Source organism: Artemia franciscana, chromosome 20 (genome assembly GCF_032884065.1).
Source record: "Artemia franciscana chromosome 20, ASM3288406v1, whole genome shotgun sequence".
NCBI classification, from domain to species: Eukaryota; Metazoa; Arthropoda; class Branchiopoda; order Anostraca; family Artemiidae; genus Artemia; species Artemia franciscana.
In genome coordinates, this window is record NC_088882.1 from 22,303,419 (window position 1) to 22,329,877 (window position 26,459).

A 26,459-nucleotide genomic window follows, 5' to 3' on the forward strand; every position below is an offset into this window, starting at 1 on the left:
TTTAAAATCATTTGCATCACGACTAATTTTGATTTCCCTACTTAACAAATTCCTTAATTTAACCCCTTTGTAAGCCAAGGAAACACCGACCTAGACGCAACCAAATCATTAACAGAATATATTACATTACTTTTAAATTCAATTTATAACCTCCAGTTAAACTTGAAATCATATTATGGACAGCGTTATCCCCTTCTATAGAAGTCTTCGGCATTAAATGAAATGAAATATTAATACCTGCAGGTAAAAGAAAACTCTCAAATTTATACATTCTTGTTGCTGAATATTCGATTATGGGTTTGACCCTTTTTTTGAATAATATTAACCGAACGCTTCAGAAATCTTTCAAGGGTTCACCAGAAGATTCTCTACTTCATTTTTTATAACGTTAAACTTACAAAGTAAAGTAGATTTTCCACTTTAATATTTATGCATACACTTACATAAAAAGCTTCGATGACAAATACAAAATACTAACTTCTGATTTATCCAAGCGAGGTATTAACGAGGGTACAACCCCCCTCCTATACATAATAAAAATATAAGAATATAAAAGCTTGTTACGTAAGTTAATTCTTAAGTTACGTATATTTTTTACTAATAAAAACGTTCGTTAAAAATTAAAAGTTCTAGTTGCCTTTTTAAGTAACCGAAAAACTGGAGGGCAACTAGGCCTCCTTCCCCAACCCTTATTTCTCAAAATCGTCAGATCAAAACTAAGAGAAAGCCATATAGCCAAAAAAAGGAATTAATATACAAATTTCATTTTAATAATTTATGTGCGGAGAGCCAAAATCAAACACGCATCAATTCAAAAACGTTCAGAAATTAACTAAAAAATAACTAGTTTTTTTTTCAACTGAAAGTAAGGAGCGACATTAAAACTTAAAACGAACAGAAATTACTCCGTATATGAAATGGGTTGTCCCCTCCGCAATCCCTCGCCCTTTACGCTAAAGTTTGACTCTTTGCCACAATTCTACTTTTTAAAACAATTAAAAGCTTTAGCGTAAAGAGCGAGGGATTGCAGAGGGGACAACCCATTTCATATACGGAGTAATTTCTGTTCGCTTTAATTTTTAATGTCGCTCCTTACTTTCAGTTAAAAAAAACTAGTTTTTTTATTTAATAGCTGCAAAAACCAACAATTCATTTTTGATCAGGGTCTTAACTGTTCTTAATAATAGTAGTCCAATCAAATTGTGGAATCTACGGATTCCAACTAGAATATATTTCTTTATTGTTTGGGAGGATTTTTTTTTGGTCAAAGTTTTGATACACTGTTCGAAATACTTTTTTGTTTCCAACAAAACGAACTTGACACACACGTAGTTTGGAAGGTTTAGGAGGGGAAAAAAATTAGCATAACTCATATTGGTAACCATGATTAGCCTTGTGATATTATTTTTTGTTGACGTTGTAACAAATAAGAAGCACACCGCTCGAAATAAAAATTAATTGCAGTACAATGAAGCTAAATAGTACAATATAACTTACAATAAAATAGCCTATAATAGAAATTCAGAGCATGCATTTTCCGGGATGTCATTTTTTTCCACTAAGCTTACAAAAGACAAGAAAACTTACGAAAACAAACAACAAAAACCGAAAAATAAATATGATTATCTTTTGTTTTCGTAGATAAATACCAGATGGATTTCGTACAAAACAAAATAATCATAATGTTTACTTATAAAAATAGACAAACAGTTTTTTTTAGATAGATAAGTCTGATCGTTGCCTTAAATAGTCGAAATTTTTAAATTCACATTAGTCTTAGACAATGAAACTTCTGTTATTAACACTTTGCGTTGGGCTTATTTCTGCTTTACCCTCGAAACTAATTCGTAATTTCTTTATTTTACTGAACTTAACAAGTATAAGCTATTGTAGTTATAAGAATACACAGTTAGTACATCCTTAGATATCCAGCTAAATAATATAAGAGATTTTGTTTAGTAGATTAAATTATCCGTCTGTATAGAGCTTATTAGTGAAGTATAGTTCATAAAATCGATATACCTACCATGGACAACTAGCGTATCCAGAAAGGTGCCGGGGGGATGCCCTACCTCCAATATTTTTTCTGGCACACTCTTTCCCTTTTTTTACTATTTTTCACTATTTTTTAGAACAAATTTGTCTATTGGGTTAACTATTGGCACTTTTGTCACAATGGGCCACCGGGGGCCAGCCTCCAAAGAATTTGCTCTTGATCTGCGCCTCCTATGGAAACAATATTACAACAGTACGGAACCTTAAAATTAGATTGATTTATAATTGAAGAAAAATTATAAAGACCAGAATGATCTAGCCAATATAAATCTAAAAGTTCTTTTAATGATGTTCCGGAAACCCCCTGAAACTTGTGCTATGATTTATTATTATTTTTTTTTACCAGGAACATGATTGGTATCATTTCATTTATGTTTCTCCTGTTACTTGAACAATCACTTTTTATTCTTGCTTCAGAATTCCTTGTATGGACCTATTTCTCCGTCTGTCAGACGGAAATTTTTTACCTTTTACCTCTTCCTCTCTCAGCTAGTGTTTTAGTTTGTTCTGTTCCACCTCCCACAATCTACCATCTGTGGTGTTCACTCTTAAATCTTAGCTTTTTTAAATTGTTTGAGCACAATAAATTTTTTTTCCATAGATTGAACGACAGTCCGAACAAAGGACAAGAAACCCTTTTTATATAAAAAAAAAAAAAAAATAACAAAAGTTTTACTTTCTCGGAACACTAAACCAGTTTCCATGTTTCGTCTTTATCTTTAACCAGGGGATCATCTGATATGTGCGCGTAAATATATTTTATAATTGTAGATTTCTGAACTGTATCTTTTCCAAATTGTTTTATGCCTAGTTTATGGTGTGACTCCTAATTAATATAGTTATTTCTATCATTAACTGCTTTATTCAAAATATAAAAAAAAATATAACTTAATGTTTTTTAATTTCTCATTACTTTTTGGACTGCATTCAAAGCGTTTGGGTTTAAAGAAGCACACGATTAACGATTTGGACACCATTGCCATATAATTTGAAAAAATATGCTTAAATTAGAGTAAAAATTGGTTAAAAATTCATGTTTAGAAAAGATTTCAAGGACAAATTTGATTTATTTGAAAGAATCGACTTGTATTATAAGTTCAAAACTTCTTAATAGTTCAGTTAGTCCATACTTTAATGATGGCAGCGTATCACTTATTCTAAAAGTGTTATTCGTAAAAATACAAATAACTGTTTTAAAGGCTCAGTATGTTACAGAAAACATCTTATACACCCAAGCTTAAATAAAATAGTGAATAATGGATAGATTTAAGTGAGAGGGACTTTGAAAAGGGGTAAGGGAAAATATAAATAAAGAAATTTTGACGAAAAAATCAAAGAACTAAGATTTTGTGATTTTAGGGGGATACGGTACACGTGTCAGACTACCCCATGTATTCTTGTTTGGTTTGGAAGTTCAAATTTTCACAATGAAGCTCTTGACTTGATTAACTTTTAATGCTTTTGTTGTAGGAGGTGAAAGCTATGGAGCCAATCCGGAAGAGCTAGGTGATTACTATGAAGGGGACATCATGCTCGCTCCGGGCCAAAGTATTAATGACTTGAAAAATGGATTGGTGAATGAAAGATACCGCTGGTCCGGTAATGAAGTGCCATATGTCTTTGAAGATGGGTTTAGTAAGTTTCGTTTTTACTCTTTATACCTCAAAGAAGTACGTTTTAAAAGTTTGCTAACAAATAGTAATAAATGTGGTGCCATATCCACACCTTGAATGGACAGGAAGGCCATCAAGCCACTTGAGGAAGGGTTAAACCACAGTTCATTGTTAGTCATTTACAAAGCTATTATTGCCGTTAGACAACCAAAAATGATGTACAGTCGGATGATACGTTTATTTACGAAATACTTTCAGCTCCAACCATTAAATATGGGTGAACCGGAACATCATTGTGTATCCCAACGAAGTAGAATTCCCAAGTTAGAATACATAGAGAACAAATTATAAAGTTCATCTACTAAGTGGCAAATAACACTTAAAGTTTACGATAAACTTGACAGAAAGATTTACTAACACAAGATAAAGAAATTGTATCATTTGAGATCTTTTCTCCTCATAAATCAAAGCGAAATTCTGATCATGGAAGAAGATAATTTCCAAACTAAATTTGGTAAGAAAGGCAATTTGTATTTCAATTTCACAACAAATGGGTCGTCTTTGTCTGGTGAAGTACACTGTTACTGAAAAATACAAAAGGTAAATACTTAAGAAGTAAAGGCAAGGCTAAAAACCCTTATAACAACTCAAATTCGTTGTGTCGTAAGTAAGTTTGTGCATACCTTGCCTATAGTAAAATGAGGGTCAGATAAAAAAAAATTGTTTTGAAAACCAAGGGAAGGCAAAGTGGCATTTGATTAATTAATTAGTAATTAATTTATTGATTGGTAATAAATTAGTGTATTGCGGAAGTAAAGTTGAAATAAAATGAAACAAACTTACATCGTAGTAGTATACTTTGCAATAAAAAAACGTGAGACTATGAAATGCAATATGAAAACAAGATAAATAAAGATATGAAAACAAATAACTATGTTATCTGTTAGAGATTATCAGAGGCTCAGTGTATTAATTTTAGAACTTCGAGAGATATCAATGCACAATTTGGGCTTATGAGAAGGAAACACTATACAATTTTGAAAACAAATTTTTAAAAATCCTATTACACTTAATCATTTAATTTCTAAAAATCTTCACTTTATTCATCCTCCCCCCACCCTCCCTAATGTGAAAACACACAACCTAAATTACATGTTTGATATGCTTTTTCCTGTTTCTTGGCTTCTTCACTATTGCTTCTTTGCATTTATTTGAACAAAAAAGTGATGCAATCAATAAATGAAAAATACACGGAAAATGTACAATTTGGGCTACATATTTATATATTAGGGAGAGGGCAGTAAGACAAAATTCTTTAGAAATAATACAAATAAGTATTCTAGGAATTTTAAAGTTGTTTATAGTGTGTCCTTCTCAATAGCCACAAATTTGCATTGGTACCCTTTTATCGTTGAATGCCAACTATATTTCTTCTGATAACAAACTAAAATTAAATACATTTTAAAAGTACAAGCTCTTGAATCTTTTACGTATTGAGTAAAAATGGGTGGCTAAGCAAACATTACTTTGTAATAACTAGTTTTATTTTCAATTCAGCTGAAGAGGAATTGGCTTCCATACGAACTGGTTTTGCTGAATACCATGCTAAAACCTGCATTCGTTTTGTTGAGAGGACTGACCAAAATGATTATATCCGTATCACGAACCGTAACACTGGTTGTCACTCGTAAGTAAACTTAAGTTTTTTTTAAGACTTTTTAGAAAATATTTTAGAAAGGTTAACATCTACTCAGGTTTAAACAGTCTTAGGTTCAAAAAAAATTAAAAAGTCTTTTTAGGAAGGCTTTTCGCAAAAGTTACACGCCTTTTTCTTGGAAACATAAAAGAACAATGATTGTGCCTCATATGATGAAGCAGTCTAGTTTTTGAAAAATATGGTCTCTTCTGGTCAGTAAATGCAAACTTCTTGAAAATAGGGGAAAATAAATCGATTTAAAACGTTTAAATCTAAATCTATTTACATCCTGTTTTATTGCTTCTTCTTCGGAGCTGCTGGGCATAGCAATATCTTTTCCCAGTTTTTGAAGCTCCATATTGGCAGATTTCCAGTTTTCTTGTCAGAGTAGTGAGGTAATCGTTTTTCGTGACGAAATAGCTTTTATTTGATTTGTGTGGCTTAATGTGTTTATAAGATGACTTACCGCTAGGAAAGTACCAATCTTTTGGATTAATATGCTATTCACTTGATCACTATCATCTAAATTTTGGGCAAGAAAAAATTCGCCCAGTTTGAATCTCCTAGGAATCTCCTAGGAGAGGCATTATGCCATGAAGTGTCTGAACATATGAAGGATATACATGTTTATTTTTATGGTTGCTATGAAGTTGAGAGTTTGCGTAGTACGACTGAGATGTGCAATTAACTCTTTCTGTAGCACTTATAGCTGACCGATTGTCAATTTGTACTTTAGGCGTTTGTCGGGCAGAGGATACAAGCATTGAGAAAGGGAGATTTTATTCAGTTGATATTCTCAAACTTATCAAACAGTTCGTGGTAACGAACTGTAGTAAAGAGCGACCCGGCTCAATAGTAAACAAAACTCTGAAAAACTGAATTTTGATACTAAAAAATACATCAAAAGAATCGAATTTTTATGCTGATTCTAAATATATAGGCTTCATTAAATTTAGTATTTTTCATCAAAAGTTACAAGCCTGAGAAAATTTGCATTATATTGGAAAATAGGGGGAAACATCCCCTAAAAGTCATAGAATCTTAATGAAAATTACACCATCGCATTCGGCGTATCAGAAAACCCTATAGCAAAAATTTCAAGATCCTATCTACAAAAATGTGGAATTTCGCATTTTTTGCCAGAAGACGTGTTTATTTGTTTGTTGTTTTTTTTTTCTTTTCGCCAGGGGTCATCGTGTTGACCAAGTGGTCCTGAAATGTCGCAAGATGGCTCATTCTAACGGAAATGAAAAGTTCTAGTGCCCTTTTTAAGTAACCAAAAAATTGGAGGGCACCTAGGCCCCCTCCCACGCTCATTTTTTCCCAAAGTCAACGGATCAAAATTTTGAGATAGCCATTTTGTTCCGCATAGTCAAAAACCATAATAACTATATCTTTGGGAATGACTTACTCCCCCACAATCCCTGGAGGAGGGGCTGCAAGTTACAAACTTTGACCAGTGTTTACATATAGTAATGGTTATTGGGAAGTGTACAGATGTTTTTAGGGGGATTTTTTTGGTTAGGGGGTGGGGTTGAGGGGATGGGGCTATGTTGGAGGATCTTTCCTTGGAGGAATATGTCATGGGGGAAGAAAAATTCAATGAAAAGGGCGCAGGATTTTCTAGCATTACTATAAAAAAAAACAATGAAAAAATAAACATGAAAACGTTTTTTTCAATTGAAAGTAAGGAGTAACATTGAAACTTAAAACGAACAGAGATTATTACGCATATGAGGGGTTCTAAAAATACTTTAGCACAAAGAACGAGGTATTTAGGAGGAGATAAATTCCTCGCTCTTTATGCTAAAGTATTTTTAGTAATTTCAACTATTTATTCTGCCGCCTTTTTGATTCAGGGGTCATTCTTAAAGAATTGGGACAAAACTTACGATTTAGTGTAAAGAGCGAGGTATTAACGAGGGTACAAACCCCCTCGTATACATAATAAAAATATAAGAATATAAAAGTTTGTAATGTAAGTTAATTCTTAAGTTACGCATACTTTTTACTAATAAAAACGTTCGTTAAAAATTAAAAGTTCTAGTTGCCTTTTTAAGTAACCCAAAAATTGGAGGGCAACTAGGCCTCTTTCTCCACCCCTTATTTCTCAAAATCGTCTGATCAAAACTAAGAGAAAGCCATTTAGCCAAAAAAAAGAATTAATATACAAATTTCATTTTAATAATTTATGTGCGGAGAGCCAAAATCAAACATGCATTAATTCAAAAACGTTCAGAAATTAAATTTAAAAAAAACTAGTTTTTTTAACTGATAGTAAGGAGCGACATTAAAACTTAAAGCGAACAGAAATTACTCCGTATATGAAATGGGTTGTCCCCTCCGCAAACCCTCGCTCTTCACGCTAAAGTTTGACTCTTTGCCACAATTCTACTTTTTAAAACAATTAAAAGCTTTAGCGTAAAGAGCGAGGGATTGCAGAGGGGAAAACCCATTTCATATACGGAGTAATTTCTGTTCGTTTTAAGTTTTAATGTCGCTCCTTACTATCAGTTAAAAAAACTAGTTTTTTTAAATTTAATCTGCGCTGAGGCTATGGGTAATATACAATTGGTTTTGAATTGAACAATAGCCCACACGTTTGGAGTTTTCACAGTAGGGTTGACTTACTTGAAAGTTGTTTTCATTGTGGTCTTTTCGATCAAATTTAGTACAGGACCGATTTTGCAGTGAACATCTATGAAAAGAATGTCCATGTAAGTGGCACTTCGAACATTTAATAGACTTAGCTTTGTATGGTTTGTATTTAAGTTTTTGCCCAAATAAATATAAATCATCATTAAGCTAATGTTTAAGGAAGATATAAAATTGATTTTCAGGGGGATAACTATTCATTCAACCGTGTATTAAGCCGCATTACATGGATACGTAGGAGGTCTCTTCCTACTGCATGCAGCAGCTCTGCTTCTAGCTCTTGCTTTTCAAAGGGCAAATCAACGCCATTTACAACATATTGGAATTTTTTCTTGTTGATCTTAGTCGCTTCAATGCCTGAACCAGCAATGATGACAGAATTAGAATTTTGTAGAAAAGACGCTGCAGTTTCAATATTTTAAAATACAATTTGGCTCTTCTTGAGTTTTGAAAGTTTAGCTCAAATTTAGTTCGGCATACTGTAAAAATTACCTACCGTATTGCTGTGGCTCCATCAGCACTAAGTGGTGTATTATTCATCTTTTTTTTTATCAAAACTATAACGTAGTTTGGAATTATTGGTGATGAAGTATCGTAAATTTTTCTTTTCCTGGCTGGAGCTTCTTTTGGCGATACTTTAGGTTTGGAGGATCTTTGCCACTCCACAACATTGGTAAGATTTTGGAAACACTGTCTTGAAAATTCAAATTCTCCAAAAGGCGTGTCACTTGCACCTTTGGAAAGGAGCACTATCTTGGATCTAATGCATGAGGGCATTTATTAATAATTAACTTGGAGCACAAAAGTATGTTTTTAACTTACCTTTGCCTTCAAAATCAGAAAAATTATCCCGTGTTTAGAAACATGATGATGCATGCATTTGTTTATAAACGCAAAGTTTCGCACTTGCTGCCACGTTAAACTGTGAACAAAAATAAGCAAAATTAGTCTGGTAAATTTGACGATCCCATTCGTTCGCAAAATTAAAACATAAGCAAAATATTGATTCCTCGTTTTTTAACCACAGAGTACTTCCTGCTACGCAATATTGGCTTGTATAATTTTTGTCATACTATTAAACAAATTGGATGAGTATCTGGAAGAGTAGTGAGTGATTTTTCAATGAGAACGTTCATGATATTCAAAGAATCAAAATGTGTCATGTCTTGAAGATTTTATCGTTGTGTCTCAAGCCAAGAATTGAATTTAGTATTTGCGCTTTAAAAAATAAAAATTAAAAGGAATATTTTTGGAACAAAAAAATAAGGTTTCTATAGATCTCTGAGTAGAATTGGAGCACTAATGGGGTAAGTATAACAAGTTAGTATTAATGTCGTTCCCAATAGATATTCTTGTAGATAAAGCAATTAACTAGTAATTTATAGTTTATAATCTGGAATAGTTTTGAATTTTTAATATTCAGTGATACGAGCATTTTTTTTTTTCAATTCTCATACAGTAACCAAAACGCCAGTGTTATATCGTTACAAACTTCTAGTCTCTGGTTTTTACCTTGTTTATTGCTAATTAATGAAAGCGTTTGCCTTTTGCTACAGCAATTAGGAAATTTGAACTCTCTAAAGCACCATGACAGTATATCTTTTTTTGCTCATTTTCTGCTGTATTTGCTGCTGATTTTTTTAACTTTCACTTGCTAGTTGCCAAAACTGCTTAACTGCATGTAGAGGTCTTTTTCATTAAAATTTGATTTTCGGCTTTTCCTAAATTGGAAGAAGTATATAGTTGTTTTACTTTCCATTTAACCAACTTAAAGAATCAGAATTAATAATTACTGCCTTTAATACGGTAAATGCCAACTTCGGTTAAACTAACATCATTTATGGAACACATCCTCAAAATCTTTTTTTTTAACCTTCAATAGTCACCACTATCAGTTTTGCCTAAATTCCATCTTTAGCAGAAATCAAACCCAACCTGTAGAATATGTAATTAGAATTTTTTGATTTTGCATTAGCTTACTGCAATTTTGGTAACAGATTAGTAGTCAGCAAGATCAAATCCTATTCAATGTCAGCTTGAGGAAATAGAATAAACTGGCGATGATCGAGAGAAGTATTGTTGTTAGCAAAATCTTCTTTATCCTACATAGTTTTACCAACATTGGCAATTTGTTATAAGAATGGCTAATTGGATAATTAACATTGGCTAATTTGTTTAAGAAACTATATCTTTATTTATAGTCGTTGGATAGAGCTTGCTAACAGGCCTGCTAGACGACAGGTATACAAAATAAAATAAAACCCGCAGCGTACGTCGTACACTTTTATCTTAGGAGTCTTAGGACCAAAAGAAGGATATTTTGCCTCTATCTCTGAGCTCAGGATTCCAAGTCCACTTACCCCCCCCCAAAAAAAAGGTAAAAAACTTAATTAAAGTTTTTTGTAATTCTGTAATGTTTAGGTGCACTTTAAGTATTTTGATTTTGGATTTCTTCTATATTCCATTACCTGGTTTGATAGAACTAGACGTTTTTTTACTTATGTAATTGACGTCTTCTGATTCATGAATTCCTTCGTATTGCAATATTAGTTCAGATTTTTTTAATCAACAACTTCAACAATACTTTCATACAATGTCCCCCCCCAAAAAAAACAAAGACACATTTAAGAAGAATATATTTAATAGCAATACGTTTGGCACAGTTCTAGTACCATGGATCGTTTTTGCTAATGCTGGGAAATGAATTTCTGACTTGTCAATCTGAATTTGTGACTTTTCAATTGCGCTAATTGAAATGACAATTTTGAAGCTTTGATCACATGCTATATGGGGTGCCAGGGGGTTTTGGGTCACATGGGCTTCACGGTGCTACCTATGTGTCAAGAACCTTTATGTAAGAATGGCATGGACGGTTAGAGCTTACAATTAACGACGCTCCGACTTTTCGAAAACTTTAGTCTAAGACGATTGACCCTCGGGACCAATTATAAATAGGAGAGACGTCGTTCTCAACTAAACTGGTGCTCAATTATACCAAAACTCGGATGTTCGATTGGTACAAAAAATTAAATATGCTCAGTTTTTTTCTGATTAACTCATCAGATTAACTGTGCGTTACGTTGCCTCTATAAAAAGACGTATAACAAATGCTATATTTTAGCTATATCTTAGGAGCTAAAGAGCAAAGTTTATCTCTCGTCCAGCAGCCAAATTTGCTATGCAGTGCTATAATAGGCTAATGATTTGGCAATAGCTAGCTTTTATAATGAGCTGTAGGAATTTTCAATAAAGCCATCAGTTTAGTGTTTTAAAAATTTTGTACCACTAATTGCTACTGGTTGGGCTGCAAGACTACCTATATAGGGGCTATAAAAAATTGTAACAATGAAAAAAAAACATAATGAATAAGAGTCCAGATTTTGACCCCATTTTAGTGAGTACGATAGAACAGAAAACAAAAATTGAAAAATAAAATAAAAACTAAAAAAACGAACAAAATCAAAAGAGTAAAAACAATGCAAAATAAAAAAAAGTAACGAAGGAATTAATGAAACCAATGAAATTGAAAGGTATGTTGGCCGCATTGGAGGTGGACAGCAAGTGAACTACCAGTCCGGAAGTTGCATTACTCGATTTGGCACTGTGCTTCATGAGTTGTACCATGCTCTTGGATTTTACCATGAGCAGTCACGTTGGGATCGAGATGACTATGTTACCATTGTTTGGGATAATATCAATCCAAGTAAGTAATTTCTTAAATATAATTTCATGAACTTTTTAAAGTGTGACCTTGCTTGCAATATCTAAAATTTGAACAATGGGATTTTTATGAATTTGGTAGAATATGTTTCTTTGGTAAAGAAGTAAAAAGTTTTGGCCACTGGAAAATGCAACAGGCTCTTGAGCTTGACACAGGCTTGTGTAACTTAACAAATGCACAAGCTAATTTATTTTTTATTTATTGAGCGCCTGTTGTTCCAAAAATGAATTCACATCTTTGTGTTCCAAAAAATGCATTCGCAACTTTGTATTTAAGACACCCATCTTTTCCTGAAATTATTTACGCGTTGCATAAAATGCTTTGCATCTAAGAATTTAAACTTAACGTCAGTTTAATCTATCAGTTGTCGCAGCTTTTTTTCAGAAATAAACTGTATTGACAGTATTATTGTCAGTCTATAAAATTTGTTAACCGCCCCCCCTTTTCTCTCTTCTTTTACCCTTATATTTCAGCTTCACTCTCTTTTTTCTCAATTAGCCTGGGAAATAGTTCCTTCGCCTGAGCTTATGTGTTGAATCTAACCGAGTCTAATATTCTAGATTTCTCTCATTAATGTCCATCATACAAAATGAACGCCAACAGCCTGGTCTCCCCTTTACACAATTAAATCTACGATTTTTTTTTTTTTTTTTTTGAGCGTATAGTTTAAATTTGAGAAGAAGAAATACTTATACTTACCTCAAGAAATATAGACTATTTTACTTCCATGAATTTCTCAAGTGTGAAGAAAGAGTACTTCAAGTTCTCAGAAATTGCAGCATCATAATTCTATTTATCTTTACGTTAGTAATAACCGCTTACACTTCATCTGTCAACTTTTCTCTATCTAGAAATTATATAGTCTCTTATTCTGTTTCCGTTATAGAGCTTAGACATAATAGTTTTCATTAAATGTTTCTTTGTGTTTCCTGTGATACACAACGTAGAATAAAATTGCTGCCATTAGTTCTTGAAACACGAGATTTTAAATTATTAATATCCCAATTGTGTCTAGCAAAAACCTACTTCAAGTCCTTTTATACTCAACACGCGCGATTATTTATTTTTCTCTTAAAATGACGGGACTAATTGATCCTTAAATGCCCAACTTTTTTAAAAGCTTTTTATAGCTCAAATTTCAATAGAAATGAATTCTATTTATAACAGGTTAGATTTATCCCACAAAGTTGGTTTTGTTCACAGCTTCGAAGAATCAACCACTAGCATTAACTAGAAAAAAAAGAACAACTAGTAAAATATAGTTCACAGTATTTTTTTTTTCTCTTATTCTTTTCTGCTATAAGTACTTTGAGGTTTTTGTCATTTTATCTCTTGCAAAGACAGCTCATAGTAATGCTGTATGGATTGAATATTTAAATTTTGTTTTACTGTTTTAATTTTTTTTAAAAGCTTCCTCTATTTTTGAATATTTGTTTTCAACTTGAGAGACAAAAGAAAGCAACACAAAAAGCGAAAACATTTTTAGACAATTGGCTCCATCAAACCTTAAATAATAAAATATAATTAATCAATCAATTGTACAAAACGTTTGGAGTTTTCAAAAGCTTAAAAAAATATTGTAATCAGATAATTCCCTTCAACGTCCTGAAAATGCCAATTCTAATTCTACTTAAACATAACATTTCAAAACAAAATCGAAAGCGAAAATGCTGAGTCCTCATATTTTGGAGAGTATTTCGAAAATTTTACCCATGCAAAGAAATGAGCATATGCCCCAAAAACAAAAGAAATAAAAGCTATAGAAATTAAATCTAAAACAACAACTTCATGAACTTCAAAATGTTCAGGCTTCATAAAAAATGGAAAAAAAATTGAGAAATCTTATTCTTTTCATAAGAAATTTGAGCATAAAAAAAACTTAAAACACCTAAGAAATAAAGCATAAATACAAGAAATAGGATTTCAATCGTATACTTTACATTTAGACTGCGAATTTTAAACCGATTGTTTTTCTTTTGGACACACTTTGTTTTTTTTTTATACTTTATTGTCTTGTACTGTTATCCGCTTTTCTTGCTCTTTCTCATTTGCTAATTTTAGACCAAAATTATCAAGATGACTATGATATTTATTGTGCCATTATTTTCATTATTATTATTTTCAAGCTTGTTATTACAGCACTTTATTTCTGTTTCTGGTCTAGATTATTCCATTTAAGGCAATAATAAACATAATTACATGGGAGCCAACTAGTAATTTTTAAGTTATACTAAAAGTTCCATTGAGTAACGATTAGAGCAAAAAATACTAGCTTATCCTGCTGAATGTTGTGGTTTGAATGTGTTTGGCTTATCCATGGATACCAACCGATATTTTTTAGTTAGGGTACAAGTCTTAAAAATTTGCCTGAATGTGCGTGAACTACGATCTGTATACAAGAAAAGTTTTATATTTTCCATAATATTTGCAGTTTTGTAAATTGCAATTTTTTGCCATTATTATATATTCCGATATTTCAAGATAACAACATCTTCACCTCCTCTATGGGACGAGGCATTATTTGCAACTAAAATCAGGAATTAAATTTAACTGTGGGCCCTAAATGAATTTGGGGCGGGAGTAGAATTTATAAAAAATTTAAAACAACGGGCAAGTTGTCCGAAAAATTTTAAGAAGCATGAAGAAAATAGTAAAAAATTTTATGATTTTGGTAAACCCTCCTCCCTAGGTATGAGAATCTCTGCCTTCATGTCAGACTATGGTTCTAATAATTTCTATTTTAAGCTTATTATCTCATTTTTAATTAGACTACGATAACAACTTCAACATCTACCCTCAATCAACTGCTGATGGTTTTGGTCAGCCATACGACTATGGAAGTATGATGCACTATTCAAAAACTGCTTTTAGCATTAATGGAGAGGATACTATCGTTCCCAAGGTATATTCCTATTTAATTCTTTAAAAGAGAGAAACCGAGTTTTCTAAAATGAGTAAAATCTGGCATAAAGAAAAAATACATGTATAACTTATTTATTGTCGTAGAGCACTTAGAACCACTGTCCAATTTATTTATCGTTTTTGTCTTGAATCAAATTATCATATGGTTTTAGCAGACCTTTTGGAGCTAAATTTAAAAATTTAGTTTTAATCTTGGCATTAATACAGAATCTAGCTAATGTGTTCGTTAGTTTACTGTACAACTTTGTGTGCTTTAAACTTTCAAAAATGGTTTAATTGAAGTTTAAAATATGTAATCACAATTTTTTAGTCTAATTCTTTCTACATGATACCTATTTATATTTCACGGTTCATTTTGTTTGAAGAGTCCATATATACATACATATAAATATACATATATATATATATATATATATATATATATATATATATATATATATATATATATATATATATATATATATATATATATATATATATGAATATAACATATATATATATATATATATATATATATATATATATATATATATATATATATATATATATATATATATATATATATATATATATATATATATATATATATATATATATATATATATATATATATATATATATATATATATATATATATATATATATATATATATATATATATATATATATATATATGAATTGCATGAATTTGAATTGCAGAATTAATATTGAACATATTATGTTGACCTATGTTGCGATACAGTTGACCTATATTATACCTTTTTTCCTATATACCTTTTTCTGCCTAAAACCTTCTATATTCCGGTTGGTCTTATTTCTTAGTAGGAAGATTCATATATACTGCTCAGCATTAAAATAAAAATAGAAATTAAAGTCGGCCAAAGCATTAAATCTAAAATTAAAGTAAATGGTCAGCTATAGATTTTAAAGTATTTTTGGGCTTAGCATAAATCCAAGAGTGTTAATTCCTTTAAAAATGTTGCATCTTTTTTTTTTATAATGCAACATGAATCCTGATGAAATAGGATTGATTGCCTGGATAAATTTCTTATGAAAGAAGTTCAAATTGCGCCTACTAGGGTTAGGATGGTAGAAAAAAGTAGCTATTAAAATCTAAACTAGAGCCTATAAAAATTTCTTTGGGACTTTTTTTTGCGTTTCTGCTGGCTTAGAGCAATCAAAGCTTTTTGTTCTTTTGACTTTACTGCAACTTCTATTCTTGGTTATTGATGGGGATGGGTGTAGTAGCAAGCCAACGAATTTTCGTTTCCAATTTTTGTCTGTCTATATCATTGACTCGTGCTTTCTCAGCAAATGGGTTTGTGCCAGTAATAATAACATGGGTACACGTTGGGTATTCTATCATGTTATCTACATTACTTTATTAACTTAGCTTAGCACCGAAAATAGCAATTTGTATCTTCGATCTGAGGAACCTTTAAATTTCTTAACTAGCGAAATTAGCAAGTTGTGTCATATCCAAAGAGCCTTGATCAATGTTACTAAGAACACACTCTAGTTTTACCATGTTTCGAACCTCTGATTTAACACAAATTCAGGACTTTTTGTTGAAGGAGATACGAATTGGATCACTTTTAAATACACTGTGTTCTAACTCAAAGATACAGACTTTCGATGCCAATCTGCATATAGCCTTTCAGTATCAACCATTAAAACGTACTTTTGTCATAAAAATTGAAACGAAAGAGTAAACAACAAGAGTTAAGATCTAAGTAAGGCTATTTGAGAAAAAAAAGTATATATAGCTGTCTTGAAATATTTTTAGAGCTATTACATAGTCAGTCTCTAAAAAAAAAAGCAAAAAAAAAAACAACAACAATAACAACACAATCCACTTGCAGCTTCAGTACTCTGATGAGTTATAAGCCTGATTCAACTTTATATAAAACTTATTTAGATAAAATTATATACTTAAAAATAAAATGGCATACAGCCTAGTACAGTATGACTAAAGTTTATACGATTTTCTTCTAGGACCCCGAAGCTACCATTGGCCAAAGAGTTGGGTTCAGTGACATCGATCTTATTAAAGTGAATGCCATGTACAACTGTTGAAAATTATGTCTTAAAGTTCCCTTAATTATTCAAACTTTTAAAATATACTTCTTTTTTACACGAAATATATTTTTATAGATATCGAACGTTCTAAAAACAGAATGTATTTTTATCTCATGATGTAAAATATAATAATATATTAAATCAAAATAAAATGAAATATGATTAAATTAAAACGAATAAACCTTGTCATAAAAATTAGGGAGTCAGTTTCCCACTTCCACCTCAACCTCACCTGTTTGCACTAAAGAATATTAGTCCTTTACTGCTGGATAAGCTTTTGTTTGTATTTTAAAGAAAGTATTAGAGCCGTGGTTCCCAACTTGGCCTACTGGTGGGGCATGGCAATATTGTTGTGCGTCAGGGGCAGGTCGTGCACCCTTCAGCTGATTACACTTTAGAGCCTCAATTAAAAAAAACCTTTTTAAATGAATGACGTCACGTCCAAATGCATTTAAAGAGTAAAAAGGTGCATGATAATATTGCAATGAAGTTACGCATTGTATAAACGGTGTTGTATTCAGTTGATATTTTTCATTAGTTTAAAATATGCCAAGCGGAAGACCCAAAATAAGATACCAAATTGGTGGTGTTTTAGTGGAGCCAATTCAAAAAAATGTAGGGGGTCAGGGATTCTAGGGAATAGTCATCAACATCGGCCATCACATGATAATTATACTTTACCCATCCAACTTTTCAAAATTCAAGAAAATCAGAGCTTAAGGGTAAAAGGCTGACAAAGCGTCGAACAGAGGCATATTTTACATGAAACGTTGTTCCATCTGGCTCGTCAAAATGGTCTATCATCTCGAAGTACAGAAATTTACGGGAGTCTAATAAAACTGGCTGACTGATATTGTGTTTCCTAGTTGTTTGAAAGAGTCTTTTGAGACACGTGGAAATGGCTTGACTTCTCTTGTCCCGAGCACTGGGCTTAGATTTTGGAGACTTTGATTCCTTGATATCGTCAAAAGCCAAGAATTTGGTTTTTTTATGAAGTGTTTGTTTGTAATCATTTCTCAGCTTTTGGAATGTCTCATATGTCCTAAAAATTATTGCAAGTGCCTTATAAATCTGCCAACTTCTTGTTCGAAGTTGTTCTGGCAAACAATATACAATAACTAACACTTTTTCCACTACATTCAAAGTTGAAACAAAAGAGGTCAAGTTGATTTTTTCCAGTAGTCGTTTTGCTTCATTCGCTGCCTCACCCGTTAGAACTCTCAGAGACTGCGGCTAGCTAAGCAACAATACAATCGATTTGGTCTTCACCTTGGAAATAGAGCGGCATGTGTAAAACCAGTGAGTTTGGACGTTCCTTTGAAGCTCCAAAACTTTTTGCCCGCTAGTGAACTGGGATTCCACAAACAATTCATGGTAAGTGGTGCTGCATGATGTAACTATATGAAGTCTTTGCAACACAGATAAAAATCCTGACAGTTTTCTGAGGTTTTTCAGACAATCAGTTAAAGCCAAGCATAATCTGTGGGCGTGACAGTGTAAAAAAAACTACATGATGCACCTCCTCCTAAAGTTTCATTCACCACCCAACAAATAAGCTGTCATAACCTTGGGCAACACACAACATCAAATCTACAAAAACATTTTCTGCAATTTCACAAATCGAGGTGGATAAGCTTTCGGCGTCTAATTTTTACATGTGATTGCAGTCGATAGGTCACTTCACAACTTTCCCACTTGATATGTACCCGACTGGGATCGCTAATTCTTCTTTTCTACAAATGTCTTTTGTCTTTTTGACAGGAATAGCAAAGTATTTAGCTGATGTTACTTATTCGTCAGAACGCATCGAAGGAAGAACCTGGTGGCCAAAACAGCAAGTAACACGAAAAATGAACTTCAAATGATCTTGAGTCTGGATTTACTTAGACCATTCGCTAGACTTCTTAAAGTATCAGCACTAATTATAATAAATTGCTGACACACAATTCCTATGTCTTTTAACACCTAAATTTTGCTTCAGTAGACCAGAACCGACTAGACCGACTATCAGTATTCAATCCCTTCCTTCCGTTAGAAGTGGAAGCCAGTTAGTCAAAAACTAGGCATCAGCTCGTCAGTTTATCTTGTGTTCTGTCAGTGTATACCAACAGAAACCAGACTAATGCCTCGATAGTTACAACACTCACTCTTGTCATCTTTCTTCTACAGTGGTTTAACTAAGGTTTTCTTGAAATCATTAAGTACTTCCCCTTTTTCAAAAATCATATTCATATTCTTCAGTAGCTTATCCCTAACCTCAGAGCCACCATATTTAAGAAACTCATTTATCACACTATCAGCACCTGGAGCCTTATTATTTTTTAATCCTTTTAGTACTGTCGCTAATTCTTCCTCACTAAACAAATTTTCCTTCACATCCAAGGTATCACACTTTTTCATTTTCATCTATATCTTTTCCTGCAACTGTATCTCGGTTTAGCACATTCTCAAAATGTTCCACCCATCTTTTTTCAACTTTTTCCTTATCACTAATTGTGGCCCTATTTCTATCTTTAACTGGGACTAGTCCGCATTGACTACTCCCTTTCAATTTATTAACATGCCGGTATAATATTTTACTATTATGCCGTCTAGCTGCATCTTTCAGATCCTCAGCAAATTATCCGTGGCCTCCACTTCACACCTCCTTAGCTCATATTTTAAAGCTTTCTCCATTTTTTTTACATTCTTTTTGTTTTCATACGACCTATCACTCAGATAATTCTTGTACAAACCCCTTCTACTCTCTATTAAACCTAAAGATTTTTCATTAATATTCCTAGTTGTAGTCTTAGTACTCTTCCCTAAGACACCATCAGCAACTTCAAAAATTGTTTTTATAAAATTATTCCATCCATCTCCCACATTTTCAAACTTTAAACTCTCAAGTTTAGTATTCAACTGTTCTTGGATGTTTTTTTTCAAATTTTCATCCTAGAGTCTACCAACATCAAACTTTCCGGGAGGTAGTTACCCTTCCGAAATTTCAGCTTTAAATTAACCTTAGACACTACTAGATGGTGATCTTTACTTTTAACATCAACAACGGCACTCCTATACACCCTAGTATCTTGTATTGATCCTGCCTTACAATAACATAATCAATAAGGTTTGCTGTCTTACTATCACGTGAATACCATGTCAACTTATGGGCCATTTTGTGACCAAGCACCGTATTGGTTATAACTAGGTTGTTATACCAATAAAATTGCAAAATGTCTATAGCTATTACTGTTATCTTTTCCTACACCAGATTTACCTAGGCTATGATACCATCTATCCCTATTTCTACCCGCCTGGGCGTTAAGATGTCCTAGCAAAAACACCATGTTTCTTCCTGGTACCCTGTCTATTTACTCCTGTAACTGTAAGTAAAATTCATCTGAGTCACTAGTATCTCCATCAGTTAGTTCAACAGGGGAATATACTACTATAACTGATACCCTGAACTTTCATAATTTACTTATTTATATCTTATTATAATTTCCTGAACAGTCATAAAATGAGCAATTAGTATTCTATCATTAATACCTTCCCCGCCAAAACAAGACTTAGCAGCTTTATGATTCATCATGAGCCCTACTCCCTCTCTATGTACCCCATCCTTCCTGCCTGAGTAAACAAACTCTATGTCGCCTAATTTCATGCTTCCTACCCCTGAGATATCGATTTCTGAAACTCCTAATAAATCCAGTTCAAACCGTCTGAATTTGTCGGTCAAAATGCCGATGCGATAGTCATTTATTTAACGTCGTAACATTCCAAGTTCCAATTTTCATATTTTCTAAATCTTTGAAATTATTTTGGCCTCAGGAAAAGGATCCCGGATACCAGTGCAGGACGGGGACCAACATATCTTCTCAAATCTACACCGAAGCGCTTAAGCTGGCTTAGAAGCGGACAGCAAGAAGTCCCTGGGACCTCCAGTAAGTTGGAGGCTATGTGCAATCCTGGGCCCATCTTGGTCACAATATGGTTTTCAGCACTTGGCGATGCTTTTCTATCAACAAGAGTCAAAATCCTGCACAGACAGTCCCAAGCCTATTACCTCCGACTCATTATATATTCATGCCTACAAATAGTATGCTACTACGGGGAGGCAACCCAAAGTAGATAAATTAGCTAGGAAGAGCTTTTTCAGCCCAAAGACATCCATCGAAACAAACCAAGCGCATAAAAATATCCAATAATCAGAATCCCGTGCGAATGCTTTGTTGTTTACTAGGCTATAATTTCCTCAAGGGGTACCACTCCTCAAGTAGGAAAAGTTGACCGCAAGTTACCTAGTCTTGCAGGTACCCTGAAAGAGTCGAGGCAGCCCTTTACAGAGGCCGTTGTCCATAGATCTGGATCTTACTCCCTATCGCAGTTGTCCTCCTATAGAGGATCCTCCCACGATGGTGTTCTGCATTACCATGCAATTTAGCCCATTACTGGGAGAAGGTTTGTAACTCATGGGACGTGTGGACATGCCAATGGGCCCTGTTGAGTGTACATTTGAGGGGCTTTCTTCCTCCTCCACCTGTATTTATGACACCAGGAGAGGGTGCACCAGTTTCTATTATGGACCCCTAGGGACAAGGTTCATTCTTGGTCTGTGCCTGCTATGGAAATACTCTACATATCTGTAGGGCATTCCCCTATCTGTTGTCCTCTACCAAAAAGAACCTGAAAACAGACAAGTTGTAATGCCACGTTTCAAGTAGGGCAAAACCATTTTTCTTAATACACTGTGAAGCACAGGTTGACCTTCCTCAGCAATCAAAAGCATAATATAAATAATCAATTTTCATTTCTAATTTGAAATAAAGGGTTTTAATATTAAAAATTGTCGCTTTAATCTAAGGGTTTTAGTATGGAAAACTTGTGCGTTAGAAAAATGATATTTTCTCAAACAGAATTAAAGTTAAGAAAACGGTAGAGGAACATGTTTGGAAGCTGGTTTAACTGCTTTGCCTATCAACACCTTTCATCAAGACCTATTAGTATCAAGACATTTTTCTATAGAGGGGAATTTCTTCAGGAGAAAAGAATTTTCTACATGGAGAATCATCTGCAGGTAGAGAATTTTCAGCAAAAATTTTTGTGAGGAGGATTTTCTATTGAGGGGAGAAAATAACTCCTAGTACTATCTGAAAAACGATTTAAAATTGAATTGAGCTCACTGCTCAATACATTGTTCTTAAAGCAAGACGTTTGACTTTTGTCCCATTTTTAGGTCATTCTCTAAGAAATCATCTCTAAACATTCTCTAAGGAATTCTCCTATGTTTTGAACAAGTTTATATCAATCTCAAAGAAAACATCCTTAGAAATTCTCTATGAAACACCCTGCAAAATACCAAGATCATATTGCTAAGAAGTGAAAAATCGCTTTGTTTGGTCTATAATGCCCTTCTAAAGTATTACTTAGCAAGCAGGTGAACTTGAACACCCAACGTAACACCCAAGTGTGCACCGTCATTACGTAGTACAAGTTTAGAACAAACAACATAATTAAAACCTTTAGTAATATCTAAAATGAAGTTGTGGTTCGGTAGCCTTTATATAAAACTTGATTTATACAACTAAATACACTTTTGCTTGTTCTGTCTTCATTCCTTCCTAAAACCAGACTAATTGGGTGGAATACGCAAAATTTCTCAAGATGATCGCAAAGTCTCTTCTCAGCAGACTTTTCAATTATAGTGCTAAACAGGGGCAAAACTCAAATAGGTCGACAATTCGACAAACTAATCAGCTTAATTTCGTTAAATAAAGGAGTCACATCTGCTATCTTAAAACGATCAGGGTAAAGGCCAGCATTAAATCAAAATTTAGTCAATAATACAGAATCTTCCGGAATTGTGTTGCGAGAGCAACACTATGGTTTTATCGCGTTTTTTTCCTCTTATGCCGCCGATGTCGGCTTATTCCTAGAAATTGGTAAGGGACTAACCTGGGCGGTTTTTAAGGAAAGTGTGGACCTCAGGCCGGATTGATGAATATGGCATTACATTTTGGAAAGCTCCGCAGAACTCTTGCCTGAGGCCAAAAAGGATGGTTTTTGCTTGTCCACGAGCCAGAGCCTATGGTGTGCAAAGTGAAGTGGAGTTATGTAGCCTATGTCAGAGAGAAGTATCTGAAGTTGAGCAGCCAAGCTTTTGTTTCATCAAACCATGTTTCTGCTTTCGAGTGGAAAGCTCCGTTCTAGCAGGCAAGCAGGCAGGCACCACTTTCAAATTGAAGATGGACTAAAATCTACAAGTGTTAAATATATGCGGCAGTTACCCGGCCCCACAGCCAATATATCTTCTTTGAGTGATAAATAGAAAATTTTACAGAAGCAAACAAGCGGCATTTTCCCACGGGTCCGAAAGTGCTGCCGTGATTTTCGCTGGGTTTATCATTTGTTTTTTTTTCGGACTTATTGAGGTAGAGAAATGTTATCAGATTTAACTCTTAAGCTTTAATAATTCTGTCATTGCTAAAGAAATTGGAGCTAATCCTTTGCTCCTTTCTAAGTGGTGACGTTAGAAATTTGGCTTTCGGCAAAAAAAATTCAACTTTTGAACTAAGAGAGATATAATTTTTTTTTTTTGACGGCAATCGATAGCTCTTGATGAGCTGATCAAGTATATGTCATCCATTTTTTTGAAACAAAAATTCTTTCATGAGATATACTAGTTTGAAAGTTTCAAGGGGTTGACAACTTCAGTAGTAGGGTACACACTGAAACCAAAAATAAGCTGATACCAATTGTGAGACATGTAGGGGACTTGTAAGGAAAGGTCAGCTGTTAGCTCATAATCATCTTCGGCAGTGAGAGTTGGTTCCAGTGGTAAGACATGTAGGGGACATGTAAATAATAATCGTCTGTTAGGCTACAATCATCTTTAGTGAAGAGGGGTTTGTAACTTTAGCTAGTTGGTGTAGCCTACCCATACTCACTGTAACCTAGAATTAAGTATTTACGCAACGGGTACAAAAGATAACGTAAAACAACGAGGCAGTTTCGTAATAATTAATAGAGTGTCATCTATGGTATTTTGATCCTGAAAACTTATGGATAGCTTTATAATACCAACTAGATTATATAAGGTATTGTTCCAAGTCTTTATCCGTCACGATGTCTACGATTGAAAAGGATAAAGTTCAGCCGGCTGCACATTCAATTTAGTCCCTTCTTTCGATATTCTTTTGTTATTGTTGTTTTTTTTCAACGCTGAGGAATAGCCTTTGATCATGTGATTACTGATCGCGTTCTTCTTTGAACATAACGTTTTAAAGCTTCGATAGGCTGGCAACTTCAGCGTTTAACCGATAGCAAAAAAAACAAGACCAAAGTGTTGCTCTCACAGCACTTTATTCGGCGAAACCCGACAAAGGTTGCCGCAACACTTCACGTTGCTCAGGCAACGTAGGTCTAGTTTGAATTCAATTTATAACCTCAAGTTTAACTTTACTTCATACTACGGGCAGCATTATCCACCTCTATAGAAGTCCTCGGCATTAAATGAAATGAAACACCAATACCTGCAGGTAAAAAAAACTCAAAATGTATACATTCTAGTTCCTGAATATTCGATCATAGATTTGGCCCTTTATTTGAATTAAATAAAAAAAACAAGTTTTTTTAAATAAAAGTAAGGAGCAACATTAAAATTAAAACGAAAAGAAATTACTCCGTACATGAAAGGGGCTTTTCCTCCTCAACGGCCCGCTCTTTACGCTAAAGTTTGACTCTTTCTCTTAACTCTATTTTTAAAACAGTAAGAAACTTTAGCGTAAAGAGCGAGCCGTTGAGGAGGAAAAAGCCCCTTTCATGTACGGAGTAATTTCTGTTCGTTTTAAGTTTTAATGTTGCTGCTTACTTTCATTTAAAAAAACTTATTTTTTTATTTAATTTCTGGACGTTTTTGAATTAATGCATGTTTTGATCTTGGCTCTCCGCACATAAATAATTGAAACAAAATTTGCATATTAATTAATTGCAGTTAATCGGAAGATTTTGAGAAAAAGGAGCGAGGGAGGAGGCCTAGTTGCCCTCCAATTTTTTGATTACTTAAAAACGCAACTAGAACTTTAAATTTTTTACGAACGTTTTCATTGGTAAAAAATATACGTAACTTACGAATTAATTTACGTAACGACCTTCTATATTCGTATGTTTTTATTGCGTGTAAGAGGGGTTCAACCCTCGTCGATACCTCGCTTCCTCGATTCCTTAAGAATGACCTCTGAATCACAAAGGTCGTAGAATAAATAGTTGAAATTACTAAAAATACTTTAGCGTAAAGAGTGAGGTATAACGAGGAGGTAAACCCCTCATATGCGTAATAATTTTTGTTCATTTTAAGTTTTAATGCGGCTCAAAAACTTTTCATATTTAGTTTTTCATTGTTTTTTTTTCAAATAATGCTAGAAAACCCTGCGCCCTTTTCATTGAAATTCTCTTCCCCCAATACCAGTTTCTCCATGAAAATATCCTCCCACGTACCCCCCCCCCCAAAAAAAATCCCCCCCTAAACAAAAAAATCCCCCTGAAAACGTCTGTACACTTCCCAGTAACCATTACTATATGTAAACACAGGTCAAAGTTTGTAACTTGCAGCCCCTCCAAAGGGGACTGTGGGGGAGTAAGTCGTCCCTAAAGACATAGTTATTAGGTTTTTTGACTATGGTGAATAAAATGGCTATCTCAGAATATTGATCCAGTGACTTTTGGGAAAAATGAGCGTCGGAGGGGGCCTAGGTGGCCTCCAATTTTTCGGTCACTTAAAGAGGGCACTAGAACTTTTAATTTCCGTTGAGTCCTCTCGCGACATTCTAGGACCACTCAGTCGATACGATCAACCCTGGGAAAAAAACAAATAAACACGTATCCGTGATTTGTCTTCAGGCAAAAATGCAAAATTCCACATTTTTGTAGATAGGGGCTTGAAACCTCTACAGTAGGGTTCGCTGATACGCAGAATATGATAATGTGATTTTCATTAAGGTTCTATTACTTTGAGGGGGTGTTCCCCCCTTTTTTGAAAATAAGACAATTTTTCGAAAATATGACTTCTACAGTAGGGTTCTCTGATACGCTGAATCTGATGGTGTGATTTTCTTTAAGATCGTATGACTTTTAGGGGGTGTTTTCCCCTATTTTCTAAAATGAGGCAAATTTTCTCAGGCTCTTAACTTTTCATGGGTAAGACTAATCTTGATGAAACTTATATATTTAAAATCAGCATTAAAATGCAATTCTTTTGATGTAACTATTGGTATCAAAATTCCATTTTTTAGAGTTTCGGTTACTATTTAGCCGGGCCGCTCCTTACTACAGTTCGTTACCACGAACTGTTTGATAATATTCACCAAACGCTTCAGAAATCTTCAGAGGGTCCACCTGAAGATTCTCTTCTGTATTTTTTATGGCACTTGGTATTAACCAAGTGACATATAGCAATCGCAAATTCTGTCGGTCCCGGTTTTGCTACTTTAGGCACTTCCAGGTAAGCTAGAACGATGAAATTTGGCAGGCGTATCAGGGACTGGACCAGATTAAATTAGAAATAGTCGTTTTCCCGATTCGACCAACTGGGGGGAGTGGGGGGCCCGTTGACTCGGAAAAAATGAGGTATTTTTAACTTACGAACGGGTGATCGGATCTCAATGAAATTTGATATTTAGAAGCATATAGTGTCTCAGAGCTCTTATTTTAAATCGCGAACAGATCTGGTGACATTGGG

General features: G+C 33.8%; 1 protein-coding gene and 1 long non-coding RNA gene across 5 annotated transcripts in view; one reads left to right on the top strand and one right to left on the bottom strand.

Moving 5' to 3' along the window:
• The window catches only part of LOC136039923 (uncharacterized), a 148,852-nt gene that overhangs the window by 78,529 nt on the left and 43,864 nt on the right, over positions 1-26,459 (bottom strand). For 3 of the 4 annotated variants that reach the window (XR_010620590.1, XR_010620589.1, XR_010620587.1), the window contains 2 exons: positions 12,440-12,587; positions 8,842-8,941 (listed from right to left, as the gene is read on the bottom strand). This is a non-coding gene — a long non-coding RNA (uncharacterized LOC136039923). Of the gene's footprint in view, positions 1-3,688; positions 4,253-8,841; positions 8,942-12,439; positions 12,588-26,459 lie in introns of those variants that run through there. The other variant, XR_010620588.1, reaches the window with a different exon arrangement.
• On the top strand, positions 1,692-16,803 carry LOC136039921 (zinc metalloproteinase nas-14-like). Its single transcript, XM_065723910.1, has 6 exons — positions 1,692-1,847; positions 3,526-3,690; positions 5,226-5,355; positions 11,550-11,722; positions 14,509-14,642; positions 16,658-16,803. Exons 1-6 carry the CDS (start codon positions 1,784-1,786, stop codon positions 16,736-16,738), a joined length of 747 nt encoding a protein of 248 aa, XP_065579982.1. The 5' UTR covers positions 1,692-1,783; the 3' UTR covers positions 16,739-16,803.